Raw genomic sequence first — 17795 nt, forward strand, 5'->3', positions numbered from 1 at the left:
TGGAGTTATATATTCGATCCATTATCCAAGATTTCAAGTAAATCTTTTATTATAAAGTAACAACAACATGTACCTGTCATTCTCCTCGGTTAAAACATATAAGAAACGCGCTCACAGCAGAAAATTTTTTAAAAATAGTATTTTAGTAATGACCAACTCATCATGAGTGGGTCATTACTATTTTATGGATATAGTACATGTAATAGCTACGTTAAACATGAGTCAGCTATTTAAGGCAAATACATGTAACGATCACTTGGATAGAATAGCTTTTCGAGATGGTATAGAATAGAGAGTTATTTTTTATATTGTTACTTTTTTGCGACAGAGTTTGTTCCTAAATATTAGTAGCTGACTAGGAATTACACTCATTAACTCTAGTCGCTATACATATTTATTACGTATCTTTACGTAATGTAATTCGAATATATTTCATAAAAAAAATATACTCGCGATCGTTACCAGAATCGCAGCATCAGCTTCTCTATAACTTTCCGTATTTTTCGTATTATACCTTTATGTATTTTTTACTTCGTGTTTTGAGATATTTAACTCGTTGCATTGAAACTGAGCACTCTGTAGATTGCACGTTAGGTAGTTAATCGCTATGAGACGCCTCAAGTGGCCGCGATTGGTAGGGGCAAGAGCTCGAAAACTCTTTTTAAACTACAACGGAATACTTTCACGCGTAGTGACTTTGTAGCACGGCAATGCGAATAATGAATCGCTGGATTGGAAAAGTAGCAGTTGTGACTGGCTCGAGCGGAGGAATCGGTCTCGCTATATCGAAAGCTCTGGCTAGCCATGGCATTAAAGTAGTTGGTTTAGCAAGAAGAATAGACAAGCTTCACGAAGCTGCCGCAGAAATTGGAAAGGATAAATTTTTTCCGATCGAGTGCGATGTAACGAAAGAAGAAGATATCCTTAAGGTGTTCAAATGGATCGACGAAAAGTTTGGTCGCCTTGATATTTTAGTGAATAATGCTGGAGTTGTTTGTGTCAAACCTATCATCGGTAAGATATTTATTGATATCGATCTATGGTGTTTTACGAATATAGTCACCAGATGGTATCAACTACAGCAAGAAAGAACTCTAAAAAGAATACGAAATTTAATAGTTCAGAAAACTTGGGAGAATAAAAATAATTAAAATATATGTATATAATACGTGTAATATGTAAAAAATCTCAACATTCTACATACAATTATTTCGGATAATCGAAGTTCTACTGTAATTTAGATAGATAATAATATGTATATTTGTATTTGTAAGATCTAATTATAAACGTTCTGTTTTAGACTCAAAAACTGAAGAATATCGTAAACTCATTGATACTAACTTGATAGCTCCGGCAATTTTTGCACGAGAAGCAGTGAAGTCTATGAAAAAATGCAACGCGTGCGGCCATGTAATTAATATCTCCAGGTAATTATAATAACTGTTGAAAATGACAACATGAATTCGTGCTCGTCCTCCACATGCGGATGCGCTAGTTACAAAACGCAGTAACTAGAAGATTGTTCTAGATGCAATCGATAGACTCGATCGATATTTCTAGATGATCATTTTTTTCCCCTTAGTCTATGTAAGCGCGTGTAATGAAGGTTTTTCGGCTCAGAACGGCGTGATAGATTTATCCGTGCAATATTGTAATAACTAATGTGATTCTACCTCTGAATATAAAAATAACAACAATAACTTATACTTATCCCCTTAGTAATTTACAAAATCACTGTTTTGCTTGAAAATATATGTTGCTTTATGTCGCTTTTCATCCTTTGCAATCTCACTTGTTTTTTTTAAATTTAAATATATAGATTCAGTTTTCATAATAAAATGATAAACAGCAAGACACGAAACTCTTATATCGAACATTACAAAACAAACTCTATTCGTGGGAATAACGTTTTTGTTTAATATATTCTTATATGTATATTGTACATATTTGCTTAATTACAACTACTGAAATCATTAAATAATGTAAAGTATCGTTTGTCAAAAAGTATTTGCTTCATTTTATTAGAATAAATTTGAATTAAATTCATGAAAAACTTCTCCTAACATATTAGAATTATTAAAAAAGTTATAATAGACATGTCAGGTACAAAGAAAACGGGGAGAAGTTCATTTTTAATATAATGTAAGGTCGAAATAAATAAAGAATATTGGCATGTCTCACAGATATAGATTGATTTATCGAATTATGATTTTATTTATCGAATAAATTCAGTAATATGTCAATGTCACTCTGTATCTCTATATTTTTATATTCTATAGTCTCCTCAATAGATATAACTTCTATCGATATATGCATAACATCCGAAATACATAAAAAAGCATTAAAACAAACGAAACGTTTATCACATTTGCTTACTTTCTGGTAGTTCATACTTTAGGACGAAGAACTTAATAACGTTTTATTGAAATTCATAATGGGGGTGCTTTTCTCCAAGTTAAACCATACTGTTTTCAATTATACTAATTTCGCACAGATAGCTTCATTAAAGTATTACATTTTTAAATATAATTTATATTTATAGCGTAGCCGGATTATATCTTGAATCTATAGCTATACCGCTAGGCATGTACGGTCCTAGTAAATATGGCTTAAGAGCTCTAGGGATAGAACTCCGTCACGAAATAAACGCGGCTAAGCTAAATATCAAAATCACGGTAAGAGTTCATTATTTACATATGTGTATTATATTATGCTGTTGTTGGTCGGTACGTAAAGATGGAGGAATTAAGTCCTGCAAAGGTGTAGGACTATTTAATGCGACTAATATTTTATAATTACGCTTCATGACACCTAAAATTGACAACCAATGAAAATAAACGTTCATTAATTAACAAGGCAACTTATTAAATTTTTCTAATAATGTTAATTTGGTTGTACAACACAATTACTTTTTTAAGAATGCTTACTTTTTTTCAAATTGCTTAAAATTAAATCAAATGTTTTCCCGATGATATCTTTTTTAAATTACCGTCTTTATAATAAATCTAAAGTGCAATCAAATTGCTTGATATATAGCGCTGTTATTTTTATAATTAAAATTGGCTCAACGGAATTGTCTATGATTTCTCTTGTATTAACATAATTCTCAATAATAAAATGTAATCATGCGTTTAGTATACGCATATACAATATGATATAATACCCACATTGTTTTATTTTTACATTTCAATAGAACATTAGTCCTGGAGCTGTGATAACGGATATGATAAGAAGTATTCGTGATGCATTACACATCACTGATGATTATGCCTTAAAAGATGCGGATATCGCCGAAGCAGTGATCTACACGCTGGGAACGCCGGAAACGGTCGAGGTATGTACAGATGAAATGGCTATCCACAAAACCATATACACTGTAACATTTCTTAGCAAAGTTATCGTCACATATTTTAACCCATAGCTTTAATGTCCTCTATATTAGTCTCGTTTCCATGGTCCCTCATTTGTACTTGTTTTATTTCGTTTTTAATTTAAGATATCTGTTTCGTACAGATATCCTTCGTGTTTCATTGTATACGAAGTTTTATATACCAAGTCAGAATTTCTTCTTACGGTTATCTTATATCCTAGATTTATGTTTTTATATTTTTATTCATTTATATTTTTAAGCGTTTATGTCTTTATAAATTTATGTTTTTATGTTTGTATGTTTATATCATTATACGTTTACATTTATAAGAAATTCTGATTCTCCTAGCACCAACAACTTTATGAAGACATTGAAGAATACACTTATTCTGTTGCTATTTGTTAGCAGTAGTCTGTAACGGTCAGCGAGTTAGGAATTTTCCCTTCTTTAATTTTCTACTCTAGTATGTATTGGTCGAATCAGAGCGCTTCATAAACATTTATTGCTTGCTATAATCGCTGGATAAGACATTGCGGAATTGACATCCAGATTCTCACCGGTCGCTTTCTAAAGGGAAAATTATCAATCATGTTAAATCGACCACTACTCTTGCAAAGTTGAAAATACTTAGACAATCAATCCGCGTGTCTTATTTTTGCCAACATCGCTCGTCTAAAAGTTTTACAAAGAGCTTCTCGGCTACGTTCAATAGGCATTAACGATCATTCACTCAAGTGGCACTAGCAATTCTGTCGAGTAATATCGTAGTTCATACTGAGCAGATATTCCCAGTTCATTTTAGGATGACATTCATAGTTCATTTTTGGTTAGTACTAACAATTCATCACCATTCATTCTGGGGATATTGACAGTTTACTCAGTGTGCATTAACAGTTCAGTCACCAGTTCTTTGAGACTTACGTCGAGACATTTTCACATTAAACCTGTTCAGTTTATACACAGTCCACCTTACATGTCCACCATACAGTCCAACTTCATACATTTCTCTACTTGAAAATAATCTTTGCCGGCCTTTCACTTTGTGGTAAATAATTTCTTTGTCATCTTTCTATTTTACTGTCAAATAATCTTTGCAAGCCAATCCTTTGATAATCCTGTGATAAATAATCTTAGCTGCCACATTTTTTCGAGCCTAGGGTCACGAATATTTTATGATCCTTTCGAGTTTGGGTACTCGAACAATATCCGTATAGAGAAATATTATTAATTCTGTCGTTATATAAATCCATATAATTCACATAACAATTGTAGATTTAGATAACGCTTTTTATACAGTTGTTAATTTTAATACCTTTCCTATTTTATTTTTCTTACATTTATTTATGTTTCTTTACTTTAGTTACTTTATATTTCCTTTTATTTCTTTCTTTATATCTGCATGTTAGACATATTTGGATATTGCGCGAACGTTATTAATTATACTGTTAATGGCTAACTTTAGTATTCATAAAAATAATGTTTGCAGATTCCAGAAATCACGATAATACCACATGGCACGGGAACTTCGAGTAATCGACAGCATAACTGATCAACAGGGTGTCATCACTTAGATGTAGCAACCTGCCGATTTCAATAAACATTACACCTGATCACATTATTACATCATTGTACGATGGCAATAAAATCCGTGTGTTACTTCTATCTTGCCAGTATCGGGGTAAATCAAGGGACACCTCGTTAGTTTCGATATCGTTTTAATGTTCTCCATTTATAATAAATCATAAAGAAATGGTCATTATTTATTTGATAAACGAGAAGTACCAGAAAAAGAGCCTGTTATTTTTCATTAAATGATATATTAAATAATATATATTAAATAATATATGGAAGATAATGTTTAGTGCAATATTTTGTAAGACTTTTTAGGTAAATTTTCTCAACTTAATTCCCAGTATACACCGTTGTTCAACAGTTATTTCTTCCATATATAAATCTTATATCTTCTCGTAGGTCTGCTGTAGTTTTTAATATAAGATTATGTTAAAATATTACTTCAATTCATTTATTATTTCAATATATAATTCGTTGATCGCAACAAATTGCATAATATACAATATTTATCACGTTGCGTGTTTTACGCAACGGCTACTGGCTTTTGTCAGTCGGTTTCGCCAAAATGATACGTATATCAAAGTGTGAAAATGATGCGCCAAACTCTAGCGCCCAGGTGTCGTGTGTGTGAATTACGAAGTCAATGTTGCTGTGCTTGTCATGTCATGTTGTAAATGTAGGGCTACATAGGATAGGTAGGATATCTGCATTACCTATATTATCTTACTCATATGTAGATATAGATAGGTACTCTTACCTAACTCATAGGTAGCATACTTTCTGGTACGTCTGTTAACCCTTTGAGTGCTGTGGGCGCATATAGGTGTCTGGCGAAAGCTATCGGTGTGGACTAAGGACATATATATGCGTTTTCTGTAAGTGCCCGGCATGGACTAAGGACGCATGTATGGGTTTTTCAATTTTTCCGAACACCTACGCAGAAGTAATACTATTACGTTTGTGTGAAATAAATATAAATGCATTCCTTACGGCAGTAAACAAATGCCAATAGTGCCTCGTTATTGTTGAAGTAGTTACCACTTGTCAGAAAATTCTACATCTGATTTTTTTAGTTTTCTCAAGCACTGAATTTTTCACACGCAACTAAATTATTAACTTGTGTTATATTTACTAAATTTAGTTTTCTAGTTTATTGTTTTCTAGTTTATTACCCAAATTCTAGTTAACTGTAAATTTTAATGTTTATAATAAATAATTAAAAATAACTAAAAAATAACGCTCTTAAATCATTTAATCTCGTGCAAAAGAATTACTATAACTTATTACGATTTGCGCTTTGAATAGTCAATCAACAGAGTTCAGTCTACCGAAAAAGTATTCCGTCCACAGCGATCGTCAGCGCTAGACGCGCGCCGTCCGTACGGACGGCATAGGCCGCGAGTATTCAGCACTCAAAGGGTAATTATAAGTAGGTAGAGCCAGTCAGATTGGCACACGATCCTCTGGATCATTCAGAGCATAGGAAGTCACTCTTGTTGCTACTTTGTCAGTATGCTTTGTTATATTTTATTTTATTTATTTTATTCGCGTATATTAGCTTTATTTTTAATAAGCTTAGTATTTGTTTTTCTTGCCTGATATATATATCTTCCCATCGTGATATTCATTGGGAAAATCGTGGATTTTGATTAATATTTCGAAAAATTGAATACCTGTTGAGTTAGGATCGTAAAGTAATCTAGACCTGTTTTGATTTAAAATTGCAAATGGATATTGATTTGGATTTGAATTAAGGCTGTGAGAGAATTATTTTGGCCTGTACTAGAATTGTGATATAATGATTGTTTTCTGTAGCTTTGCGAATTCTAATACGACACAGCGATTCTTCCTAGTGTTTTTGATTATAAATAAAGAGTCTTAGGTATTAGAATTTTTCATTCTTTAACGCATTTGAAGTCGAATTAGAAAGACATTAACTTTTAATTAAGTTTGTAAAGTTATGATTCGTAAATATTTAAAATAAAATTTTCTTTGCTCAGATGTAGTAATTTTTATTGAATTTATTTCAAAATACAGTGTTGCTATGTTTTTTATCGCGCTTGTTTCAGTTACTTATTTCTGTATAGTTAGATTTGTGCTAATAAATGATTGTGTTTTTTTAAATAACATGTTTATAAAATGTTCAAATTCTTCTACAAAAATCGCGGGGAAATATATTCTTGGATCATTTATTATAGGTAAAGAGGGTGGTAATTATCAATAGTCCCTAATATAGTTCCATCACATCTTTCATTTAATAATTTGATATTTTCTTGTTTCTAATATGTCTTCCTCTCAACTTTTTTTTTAAAGATTATCAATCCAATAAATAAGTACATTACAAATTTATTAACATCTAGGAGAAGTATTACTTATATATATGAATTTCCAATAATATCTCAAATACATATAAACATTAATTGTTTACTAATTTTAATAGGAATTAATCCTTCTGTGAATCACTAAAGAATTCATTAAGTACTTCTCTTACGTTTATACCTGTTTGGCTTTGTTTCTTTGGACGATTCAGTTGATACAATATGTAATTCCAATATTTGCCGCCGCAAGTCATAGAGGATGTAAGAAACTGACACTGACCTTTTTCCAAGTCGGCATTTCAGAACGTGAAATCATCGACGAGGTACACAATAGACGTGCCACTCGATACTGTTTCGTGTTCTATGATTTGGAGATTATCCATAGAGGTTATCTGACCCCGCATATCATTTTTATATCGCATGCGACGTTATCGATTCAGTATAGTAGTGATTGGAATTGAAACTAAATTTTTCTTTGAAATTACAAATCAGGCATAAAATAGAACATCCTTTAATTGAAGAATGTAGAATTTTACATTTTTACAATATGTACTTTTTCAGCCGTATTATGACACCACTGGTTGGAAGAGTGTTTTCATGTAGAACATTTTTGTAAATTATAAAAGATAGTTTTTTTGTATAACATATTTGTAGCCAGAAAATATAGAGGACGCTGTGTGTTGCTTCCGCCAAAACACCGTAGCTCATACCAACATCAAATTTTCCATTTTGAACTTAAAATTACAACTTGGGCTTGTTGTTGAATATTACTGCATCAATTATAAATCGTCTTCTATAACAATACAGGTGAAATACAATAAATAACAATGAATATTTTATTTATTACTTTTTAAACATATAAGTCAATGGAGGGATATATAATTGAAATTTTATAAAGGAATGACATAAGAATATGCGAGAATAGATACTTAAGGCATATAATATAAAAAGGGTATCCCTATGTGTATTTTTAATATATTTTAATATTGCTATATTTAATAAAATGTTTTGATTATTTTTGATTATTTTTTAATATGTGAAATAATAAATTGAAGTAGATGGAAACTAATCGCAGGAAATGAATATGTTATGACATTGAGAAATATAAAAAGCCGTTCTCCGTTTTTATTGTAAACAAGGTAATAATGCTGGCCGATGTTTAAATTGTAACTAAAATGTATGTAAGATTTATACTATTACGAGTAACAAAATGAAGTTCGGTACATTTGAAAAATCTGCATACTCTATTTCAGCGATTTTCCAGCAAATGGTTAATTCCTCATTGAATTTGGAAATGAAATGGTTTTTATTTAGAAATTAATTCACTTTTAAATTATCCTTTAGATTGAACTTGATATCGAGCATGGTATATTTAAAATTCAGCAAACTTATGGAAATACGATTGTGGGTTCAAAAAACGAAGACATACACTCATGTATTTGTACATCTATATTTTTTATCTTATTAAACACTATTTTATCGTTATTACCGATCTCTCTTTCAAGATCCATATTTAAAATAGAAATGAATGAAATGTACAACAAAGATACGAAGAATCATGCGATCAACCGTTTTCAGCATCATATTCTTTCCACAAGATTCTACATTGTTCATTCAATCATTAGAAATCAAACAGAAGGGTAACGTGTCACAGTTACGATAATCATGCATCGCTAATAAATATAAATGAATAACTTATTACTTATTGTAATTAGACTTATACATAGTTTTGTCAAAGTACAAAACAGCTGTCGGAATAATAACTTCTGTAGAAATATACCACACAAGTCAGCGACACAAAAATAATTATTACTTCGATCAGATCAGTCTCATTGTTCCCCACTAATAATGGCAAGAATCTCCATTCCTTTCAACAAAAAAAAAAAAAAAAAAAAAAAAGAAAAGAAAAAAGAAAATCGCACGGTATCTGGTCGAAAAAGCTATCTGTGTCATCAGTACCAATACGATTCGTCAATACCATCCGATGGATCATCCTCAGCGTATCTCGATAAGGAACTTCCGTCAAAAACGTATACGATCCATCCTCGACCGTGGTGCTCTTGCTCCACTCTGCTCCCCCTTGGTCAAATTGCATTTCGGGTTCGCATAGCGCCTCGCTAGGGCAGGAAGCGGCAGCAGGCTATATCGCAGAAAGTCCGTTCGGTGGTGCACGGTATATATACGGTCCAGAGACTGCGCAGCATCCTCACGACCGACGAACACCACACGAACGCCACGTAAACGGGGCACAGAGCGGGGGTGATAGGGGAAGGATTTCGGTTTTTAATCCGTAGATGTGGATACGTGGTGGGGTTCTGCAGGCTGGAACAAAGTAGGGAGGAATCCCGCGCGCTATGGTGGTAATGATATCGCGAAACCTGCGGGTCGTCCTTCTGTACCACTCCACTCTTTACCCCTCGCCGTTTTTCGCCCCTCTTTCTCATACTCCCACTACAACCTCCCTCCCTACCAGACCATCATCCCTCCCATCGTCAGACGTTCCGGCATCCTGTCTCACACCCTCCGTCCTCCACGGTTGGCGGGGGTTGCTACTTGCCTCCTAGTGACTTTCGTGGGGCCGAGTAACACGTGCGTGCGGAAACGCGACCGGTATCCTTCGACGATACCTCCAGATCGGCCGATTGCTAAATCGATCGTATCAACGCGATATCGTAACGGTATTTTTACGTGCCTCGTCGCGGGTGATAGTTCTATTGGTGGGTGACTCTGGTGCCGTCGATCATCGAGAAGCTGCGCTCATCAGCTGACTGCCAAGAAGAACTCGAACTCGCGATCGTACACGATTCGATATCGATTCGGCTTAGTTTGTTTCAGTTCGGTCATCACGACGAATTGCATTTAGATGACTAGCATATGTTGGTCGGTCGTGTCGGTTTGAAGATTGTCGTTGAAGGGCCGATCGGCTGATCCTTTCTTCCAGAGGAACTATGGATAGGGTGTTGTGTGTCTGTGAACGATCAGAAGCATATCGTTTGTCGCAAGATATTCTACACGTTGGAAGGTGAAGGAATTATTGACTTATTGTCGATGTCGTTTCGTCAGTGATTTACTACTCGAAATCGGTAGCGATCCATTCGGTCGGACGCTAATTGTAGATCGATATCGCGTACAATAATGTTTGATTTCGTTTTCGTTCACGAAAGAAACGCTAAGTTTGTTGTGCGATTAAAGTAAGTAGAAGTTCCGATGGTGTAGGTGAAGGTACTTTGTGTTGGATTTACTTCATAGTGTATTTCTTTTCGTTTCGAGAATATCGGAGGAAACAACGTGTTTTTTTAATGAACGTAATTAGCCGTTCGCTCGAGTGACGTTCGTTTTACTTCGCGGAAGGAAGCACTCGAAGAAGGAATGCCGTTCTAATAAAGCCTCGTCGCGTGATGACGATTGTTCGGTTAACGAGAAAAGCTCTGACCTTCTTGCACAATTCCAGTCGACCCGATTTGAAATCGCGTAATTCATTTATGAGAACCGTCCAGAAATACAGGCGTCCGCAGCTCGACTCGTCCTTACGGAGAGAAATAGACCGAGGAAGCGGAACAATGCTATATTTGGATTAGATCGACGGTGCTTTTATCACCTTAAACATGATCTTCGATTGCTTCGCGTCTCTATATCGCATTCGAGAAGTTCTCGTTATCCTCAAAGTGGTTTCTTCGTTGTTTGCGTGACTCTACTAACGCGCACAGGCGAAAAGGAAGATAAGATAAAAGTCAAAAGGAAAGGGTTAATGAAAAGAGAAGTGCTGACAAAAGATTCTCCGAGCTGTTGGCCTTCCGACAACGTGTCTTTTTGACTCTTTAACGTTAAAGATCGAACCTAGATATATGTACGTGTTGTTTATAGTAAACGTATTACGCACATTTCTTTGTAGGCTCCTCATTTTTTAGCGGTTGATCATATGCATATTTTGCATACTAATATCCCCGTTTTTCAATTCGATTTACGATTCTACCCGTTCCATAAAATTATATTACGACATTTTACTATATGACATATTTTTACAAATTATGTTGCAACTTTGTTTGTAACGCATTTATTCCTCTTGTCACATTCTAAATCTCTCATTATAAGCCTCAACTTAGGGATGCAGGTAACGTTATTTTTTTTATTTTCCTCTATCAATAGTTTACACATGACTTAATCCTCAACATCTTTTAAAATTAATTTCTCAACCAGCACTCGCAGTATTATCACTATTCTTTTTTTCACAATAAAAATTACTTAGCGACAATTTCGATATATCAAATCTTGGAAATCTTAAAATTGTAAGTTACAAATTTAGTCCAAAATTTAGCCCTTACGAAGTACGGCTTTCATATTTTTTAAGAATACTATTTCACAAAACAATATTCAACGTTTACGCGAAATATTCCTTGCTGGTGAAACGATAGGGCGATAGGAAAATAAAAGGGTGGTTCCGCTCGATGGTCCGTGCTCACTGTCCCTCTCGATCTTCCGTAATGACCAATTGGAATGATCGATAAGCCGAATGACAGTCAGGCTTGTATTTGTGTAAGAGCGTTGCTGGAAAGACGGGAAAGGGCTGGAAAGTGATGAGAGAGACAGCAATGCAGTCAACGCATAATGGGCGACGTATTTGACGAGCAGGTTATGCTGCTTCTTGCTGGTTGCTCCTCCCTCTCACTTTCACTCTTTCTCTTTCTCTTTCTCTCGTCCTGTCGCTCTTCAATTTACATGTACGCCGTGTGCTTATGCATTATAGTGCCAGTCAAGCTACCAAATGAGAAGCAAGTACTTGCTTAGGAAATAATTGTGATCATCAAACGAATCGGGAGTCGCGGTTTGGGCCGTGGAATTGAACAAACAATGCTTTTGTGTTCCTCCAACGGATCTTAACGTAAAGAATAATTATTCCACCGGAGGTTAGAACGATATTTTTTTAGGTTGATTTTGCGAGGTTCCATTTTATCGTCGCATAAAGATGGTGATCCGGATTCGTTGAACGTGCACAATCGGGAAGGAGAATTTCTTCGATTCTTGTCTTCAGAGGGTTGAAACGAAATGAATATTACGACTTGGGGGTCGATATAGGACGTAACCAAAGGATAATAGTGCGATCGGTGGTTCTTTCTTTCATTTATAGTGGTATTTGTGGATCTGAATACGTTGTACTTGTTTCAAAGAAGCGAGATAATTTCGTATTGTCTGCTTAAATTAAAAATGTTTTGTTTATATTATATGTTTCAATTTCGCATTTAAAACTTTGTTTTATCTTTTGATTTTCGCGTTTTCTATTATTCATAAGTACGATAAATCCAAATAAAATGAACAAGTCAGTGAATCATTTTTGTAGTTTCCATATCATGCATTCCATATCATGGGGTGTTTTCGGTTTTTCTGATAAATTGCGGACATATTTCTGAAGTGAAAATAGAAAGCAAATACGGTACAAATTTTGGCTGCAAATGTTTTATTATATTTTTATAGTTAAACGCTTAATATTACGGAAAATAAAAACATTTTATAATAAATCGCGATCTCTTACATGTATTGCACAATAAAATATTTGTCCGTGATGTTGTGACAAAGCACATTTAATTATACATGTTACATTAGATTCAACATTCATTACTCATTTCATAACGAAACATCTAGATAGAGTTAATTTTCACATAACGCATATATTTTTCTTATTGCCATTTGTAAATTATGTCCTCACAATTTGTCAGAAAAAGGCCTAATTTGAAAAATCCTATATTTTTAGTCTTTCTTCTATGTTTTTATAAATATATACATATATTTATAATATAATTATTCTACTATTTCTACACGAATCTTCAAATTCAATTAACTATAACTCAATAACCACCGAATTCGAGTAAAGCGATGGCTGTCTTCGAGTCTTCTTTGACGTTACATTTATTCATCCCCAAATCATACGAACAAGTGAAATTCGTTTGCGAACGAATCGGAGACCGAGCGGTAACACGAGCGATGATAGCACGGACTAGAATCACGCGAGGCAGAATCCGCGTAGGTGGCACGTTCGCCCGGTCGCGCGCAGTTTATGATAATATTTAATCCAGTTATAGCGAAGGGTGAATATAGAACGAACAGGCCGAACCTCGTGGTGGTTAGTCGATGTCTCGATGCACGGTGTCGTTGGTAGCGGTAATCCAGTTATGTTCGAGCTACGGACGCAACGCGTTGCGGTCTACTAACGGTCCGACCGAATTTTGTTCACTGATTTACTCGTCCATCGTTTATGTTTCAACCGATCGTACAAACAGAAGATCGGACGATCAAAAATAGACGAGATAACCACGTAAGGAAGAACAAATCTGGACCAATTGGAAAAGTTTGCGACAACGATTTTCCATGTTCCGGCCCGCGAACGACTAATTTCCTCGGTTAAGCGGATTACGGGGTTAGTCACTGACGTTTGCCGCGTTCCAACTGACCACGCGACGCTTTGATCTTCCATCGAGTGCCAATGTCTATTGTTGGCAAAGCAAATTGACGTGGCCAACGTGTCTCTCCCTCTGTTTCGTTTCGTACGTGACTCGTACCCTTCGATGGTCCCGAGTTTGTTAATCCTTTCGTTAATCCCTTACAGCCGTTATACGGAGTCGTGACAACAATGTCGATGATCAGAGCATCGATTCGGAAGTAGGTCCGTTTGGTAATGGTTCGTCCGTTTAAAGCTTCGCCTTATCACGACGAATCAGGCCGTCAGAATCGATAGGTTACGGCTACAGACGCATCTTAATGTTCCGTTGCTGTTTCTCATCGGTTCGCGAAGCCTTCGAGTTCGAGAGGCTCATTACCAATGGTGATATGTGTTTCGTCGGTTCGAGCAGATTTCTCGCAACGTGGTGACAATTCCACTTATTTCCAGGTGATCGCTTACGATCGTTTCGTATCCTGAAATCCACTGGAAAAATATTTGGCCCGGTGCTATAATCGAAAGTTCCTTTATTTCTTACGGCTTCTGTCCTATGATGAGTATAGACGGCGTTGTCGTATTAGTGAATCTTTGTTGTTCGTGCTGTGATCAACGACCCAAAGTGTTGCGATCAAGATCCGGATACTTTTGAAGAAATAATTCGTTTCATCGTGAAAGTGTTTGAGACGTTACCTCGAGGAATAAAAAATAACCGTTCGAACGAGTAAATCCTGCAAATCTTTCGATATCACAAGGAAATGACTATGTTGACGCGAGTCGAGTTCGCTGGAAGGATCAAGATCGAAACATAGAAAAACGCGAACCAAAGGATCATTGAGGAAAGCTAGTTCTATCGCCTGGACCCAAGGATCCGGCTCGAAGTATCCAATGGTTTTTCGAGGACTGATCGGACATCATGCTCGATCTCTTTCGCATTTCGGTGCCACGGTAGCTGGAATAGAATCGATCACACAGGACGTTAGAAGGGAGCAGAGCTGCGAAGTACGTGGAAGTCATCCGAACGAAGAGATACACGACGAGGGGACGATAAAGGGACGTAGATATCCTTGTCACGGTCTCTTGATTGTGGGAACACGCTTTACTCATGGCGTCCTGCGCGTTCGACTTTTAATGAACAACGGCACGTGGCCTTATAGCTTGAGTCGACGACGAATAAAAAGGAGTAGAAAGAAGGCGTTCAAGGGGCGAATAATCGAGCAACATTACAAATGTTCGTTATTCCTATGACTTATAATCGTTGTTAGTGAATTAATGAAATTCTAATTTTTGATAGAGAGACGAGAAATCCAAGGGTGGTTAGTTCCTTCGTCGAAGATGGAGATGTTCCATGTGAATAGATGACGAGAAATTAATACGCGATCTGCCTTCGATGTATGTTGCTCGTATTATCGGTAGAACATTATATAGAATATGAGACGTTGATCGTTGAAAGAGTTTAGAAGATTTGAAATTAGACCGTGGATAGTCGGTCTGTTTACGCTACAGGGAATCCTGATGGAGGGAAGCTTCAATTAGAAAAAGTCCAGCGGGGAGCGAGTTTGTTCTTGGCGAAACGGTGAATTTACGACAGCTTGGGAGGAACGTTAAACTGCTCGTAACTGGGTAAGAAAACGAACGTGGATTGGTAAACGAAAGAAGGATTATTCCTACGATCGATATCCTTTCTTCTATTGTAAGATGTTTAATCCTTCATACGGTTCCTAAAAGGATTTACTCCTTGATAGTCCAGCTAGGTGTGTTGAATCTGCTCACCTTCGAAAGCCTTCGGTTGCAAAACTATTCCATTCGATCGTACAGATATATCGAGAGTAGCCGTCGAGACGCGAGAAGAGAGCGCGCGAAAGGGACAAGGCAAGCCGGAGAGTCACGTATCCTCGTATTCGCCTCTCTCGCGGGAAATCATCGTCCACAAACGAATAGAGAGAAACATCTCGCCGTTCCGTACCCCTTTTCCCGTGACATCGAGAAAATTCGTAACAACCGATCCGTTAAGAAGATATAAATCCCACGATCATCGAAAGGAAAGAAAATTTCTCGACGAATTATCCCCGTAAAGCCTCTTTGTATCGTACGCCCGTATTACAAGCTTTTTAAAGCGAGAGTTAGCTACTTCCTTTTTAGATTCTGATGTTTAACGAAACAATGAATTCCAAAGCGAAGAAACAGGATTGGAGTACCGCTTAACGACGATTGTCTGTTTAGTAGAAGTCAGTCGAAGTCAAATACAAAAGGGAAAGAGGCCTGGGGAAAACTACCAAGAATTGAAACGAAATCGTGGGCGGAATTCGAGATAAGGATATCGAACGAAGGGAACTCGTGAAAATAAAAGTAAACAGCTACGGTAGATCGGGAAAATCGGCTGAAATCGAAGGCAGGAAAAGCGGATAACTAGTCGAACGCGGTAGCTGACCCGCTTTCATTCCTTTTCCGAAGGATTTTCATCGTAGCTATCCGGCCGCGCGTGCCGATCTCTTAAAAAGACTTAACGTTTACCACGAAGGAACGAGAATGTACCCTGGTTGGAGCATCGGGAGAATCGGACCCTTTACCGGGAACACGAAGAAATGAAGTTATCAGTGTCAGCTTATAGAGCTCAGGCCAGTGCTCACAAAAAGATCCTTTCCAATTATCAGCATCAGTTGAGTTACGGGGCCACCAATCAGGCGTCCTCGGCCCGGACCCCCTCTGATCCCGCGACGTTCCTTACTGGCTTCAAGGTTAGAGTTCATTTACCTACTTTCATCGATAGTGTTAAATATATATTTAATCATATTAATTTTTTAAATAATAAAATAATAGCAAGTTCTCGGATGTATAATTATGTAGGGAAAGGTTTCTTCGTAAATTCAGAGTATCCATCTCAGAATCGGTAGAAACTTAATTGAATGATATGTTTCATGGAGTTTGGTGTGTTTTATCATGTGTCAATGGTGAGTATTTGTTCTGGGAATAACTAGATGTATTAATAAATGGGATTCGTTTATAACGTGATATCGGTCAGGGTCAGGATTATAACCATATCTTTCATTCTTGATAGGAAAATGGAGAATGGTCGTTAAGCTTCAAATATTTCCTTAGGCAGTATTAGGTCAATTAGGGCTTTTAAATTGTTTTCGTGATTATTAATTGCTAATTTTTTTTCAAGTTGATAGTATTTTTCTATATTCCGAACGAGCTCGTATTTTTTACAGTACGAAAATTAAAAGATAATTTAGGAGACAAACTCTGGAGAGTTTGCTTATTTTCACGCAATTACAGCAATTTTCTGTTTGTTTAGGTATATTCGAGACAATGTTTGCTTAGTTTTTTTTATATTATAAAACAAGATTTTAGGATAGAGAAGCGGTAAAAGGTAAACCGCGGACTTTACTTGGAATACGTGATTTTTTATTAAACGCATACACATAGATCTTCTGGTTATTACAAAATTATTTCAAAAACAATTCGATTAAATAAACTCGTGATAGGGTGCGTATTTTATTGTAAAATCGAACAAATCAGAAATTATTAAAATGGTATTAAGAAAGGATAAGCTCGACAGTTTTTGGGACAAACGTAGAAGCGTTTTAAAATCGGAACGAGTAAAATTAAAAAAGCTAATCAAGAAGAATGTACGGAAGGGCGAAAAACGTGGCAAGATGTACGTGCTTGGTTTTTATTCGGGTCTTAATTGTGACTTCAGTTTTTCTACAAAACTGTGGTTCTCCTTCTAGCATTGTCCTCATTTTCATAGCAAATGTACTACTTGAGAAATAAAAAGGTTTAATTCTAAAAACTTTTAGTACGCTTAAAACGTGTACGCTTTTCGAGTATTCACCGTTTTCCCTTTTAATTGTCAAAATACTTTTCGAAGAATAGTGTAAAATTAGAGCATCCATTGAGAAGTCTTCTGTAAAATTTCGGAAAATTTTATTCTCTGATTACTTATTACTTGGGAATTACAGTTACGTGTTATCAACCAATTAATATGTCTTCAAAACTTTTAACTTCTAAAGATATTATAGAAAAAAAAAATGGTTTTTTATAACTCCAAACTATAAGCTAATCAATATTACGTCGTTTTTCATAATCACCGTAAAACTGTGAT

General features: G+C 35.8%; 2 protein-coding genes across 8 annotated transcripts in view; both read left to right on the forward strand.

Annotated features, from left to right (window-relative positions):
- Window positions 1–614: 614 nt before the first annotated feature.
- LOC100644832 (farnesol dehydrogenase) lies at window positions 615–5126 on the forward strand. Its single transcript, XM_003402705.4, has 5 exons — window positions 615–1014; window positions 1301–1427; window positions 2543–2675; window positions 3194–3334; window positions 4857–5126. The coding sequence occupies exons 1-5, from the start codon at window positions 711–713 to the stop codon at window positions 4917–4919; spliced, it is 768 nt and encodes a 255-aa protein (XP_003402753.1). The 5' UTR covers window positions 615–710; the 3' UTR covers window positions 4920–5126.
- Window positions 5127–9791: 4665 nt separating this feature from the next.
- The window catches only part of LOC100643994 (potassium voltage-gated channel subfamily H member 5), a 206341-nt gene continuing 198337 nt past the window's right edge, over window positions 9792–17795 (forward strand). For 2 of the 7 annotated variants that reach the window (XM_048406905.1, XM_048406908.1), the window contains exons 1-2: window positions 9792–10282; window positions 14141–16425. In XM_048406905.1, coding sequence (XP_048262862.1) covers window positions 16273–16425 — 153 coding nt within the window. In that variant the 5' untranslated portion in view covers window positions 9792–10282; window positions 14141–16272. Of the gene's footprint in view, window positions 10452–14140; window positions 16426–17795 lie in introns of those variants that run through there. The other 5 variants (XM_048406907.1, XM_048406906.1, XM_048406911.1 and 2 more) reach the window with 5 other exon arrangements.

Source organism: Bombus terrestris, chromosome 6, assembly GCF_910591885.1.
Source record: "Bombus terrestris chromosome 6, iyBomTerr1.2, whole genome shotgun sequence".
In the NCBI taxonomy this organism is placed as follows: Eukaryota; Metazoa; Arthropoda; class Insecta; order Hymenoptera; family Apidae; genus Bombus; species Bombus terrestris.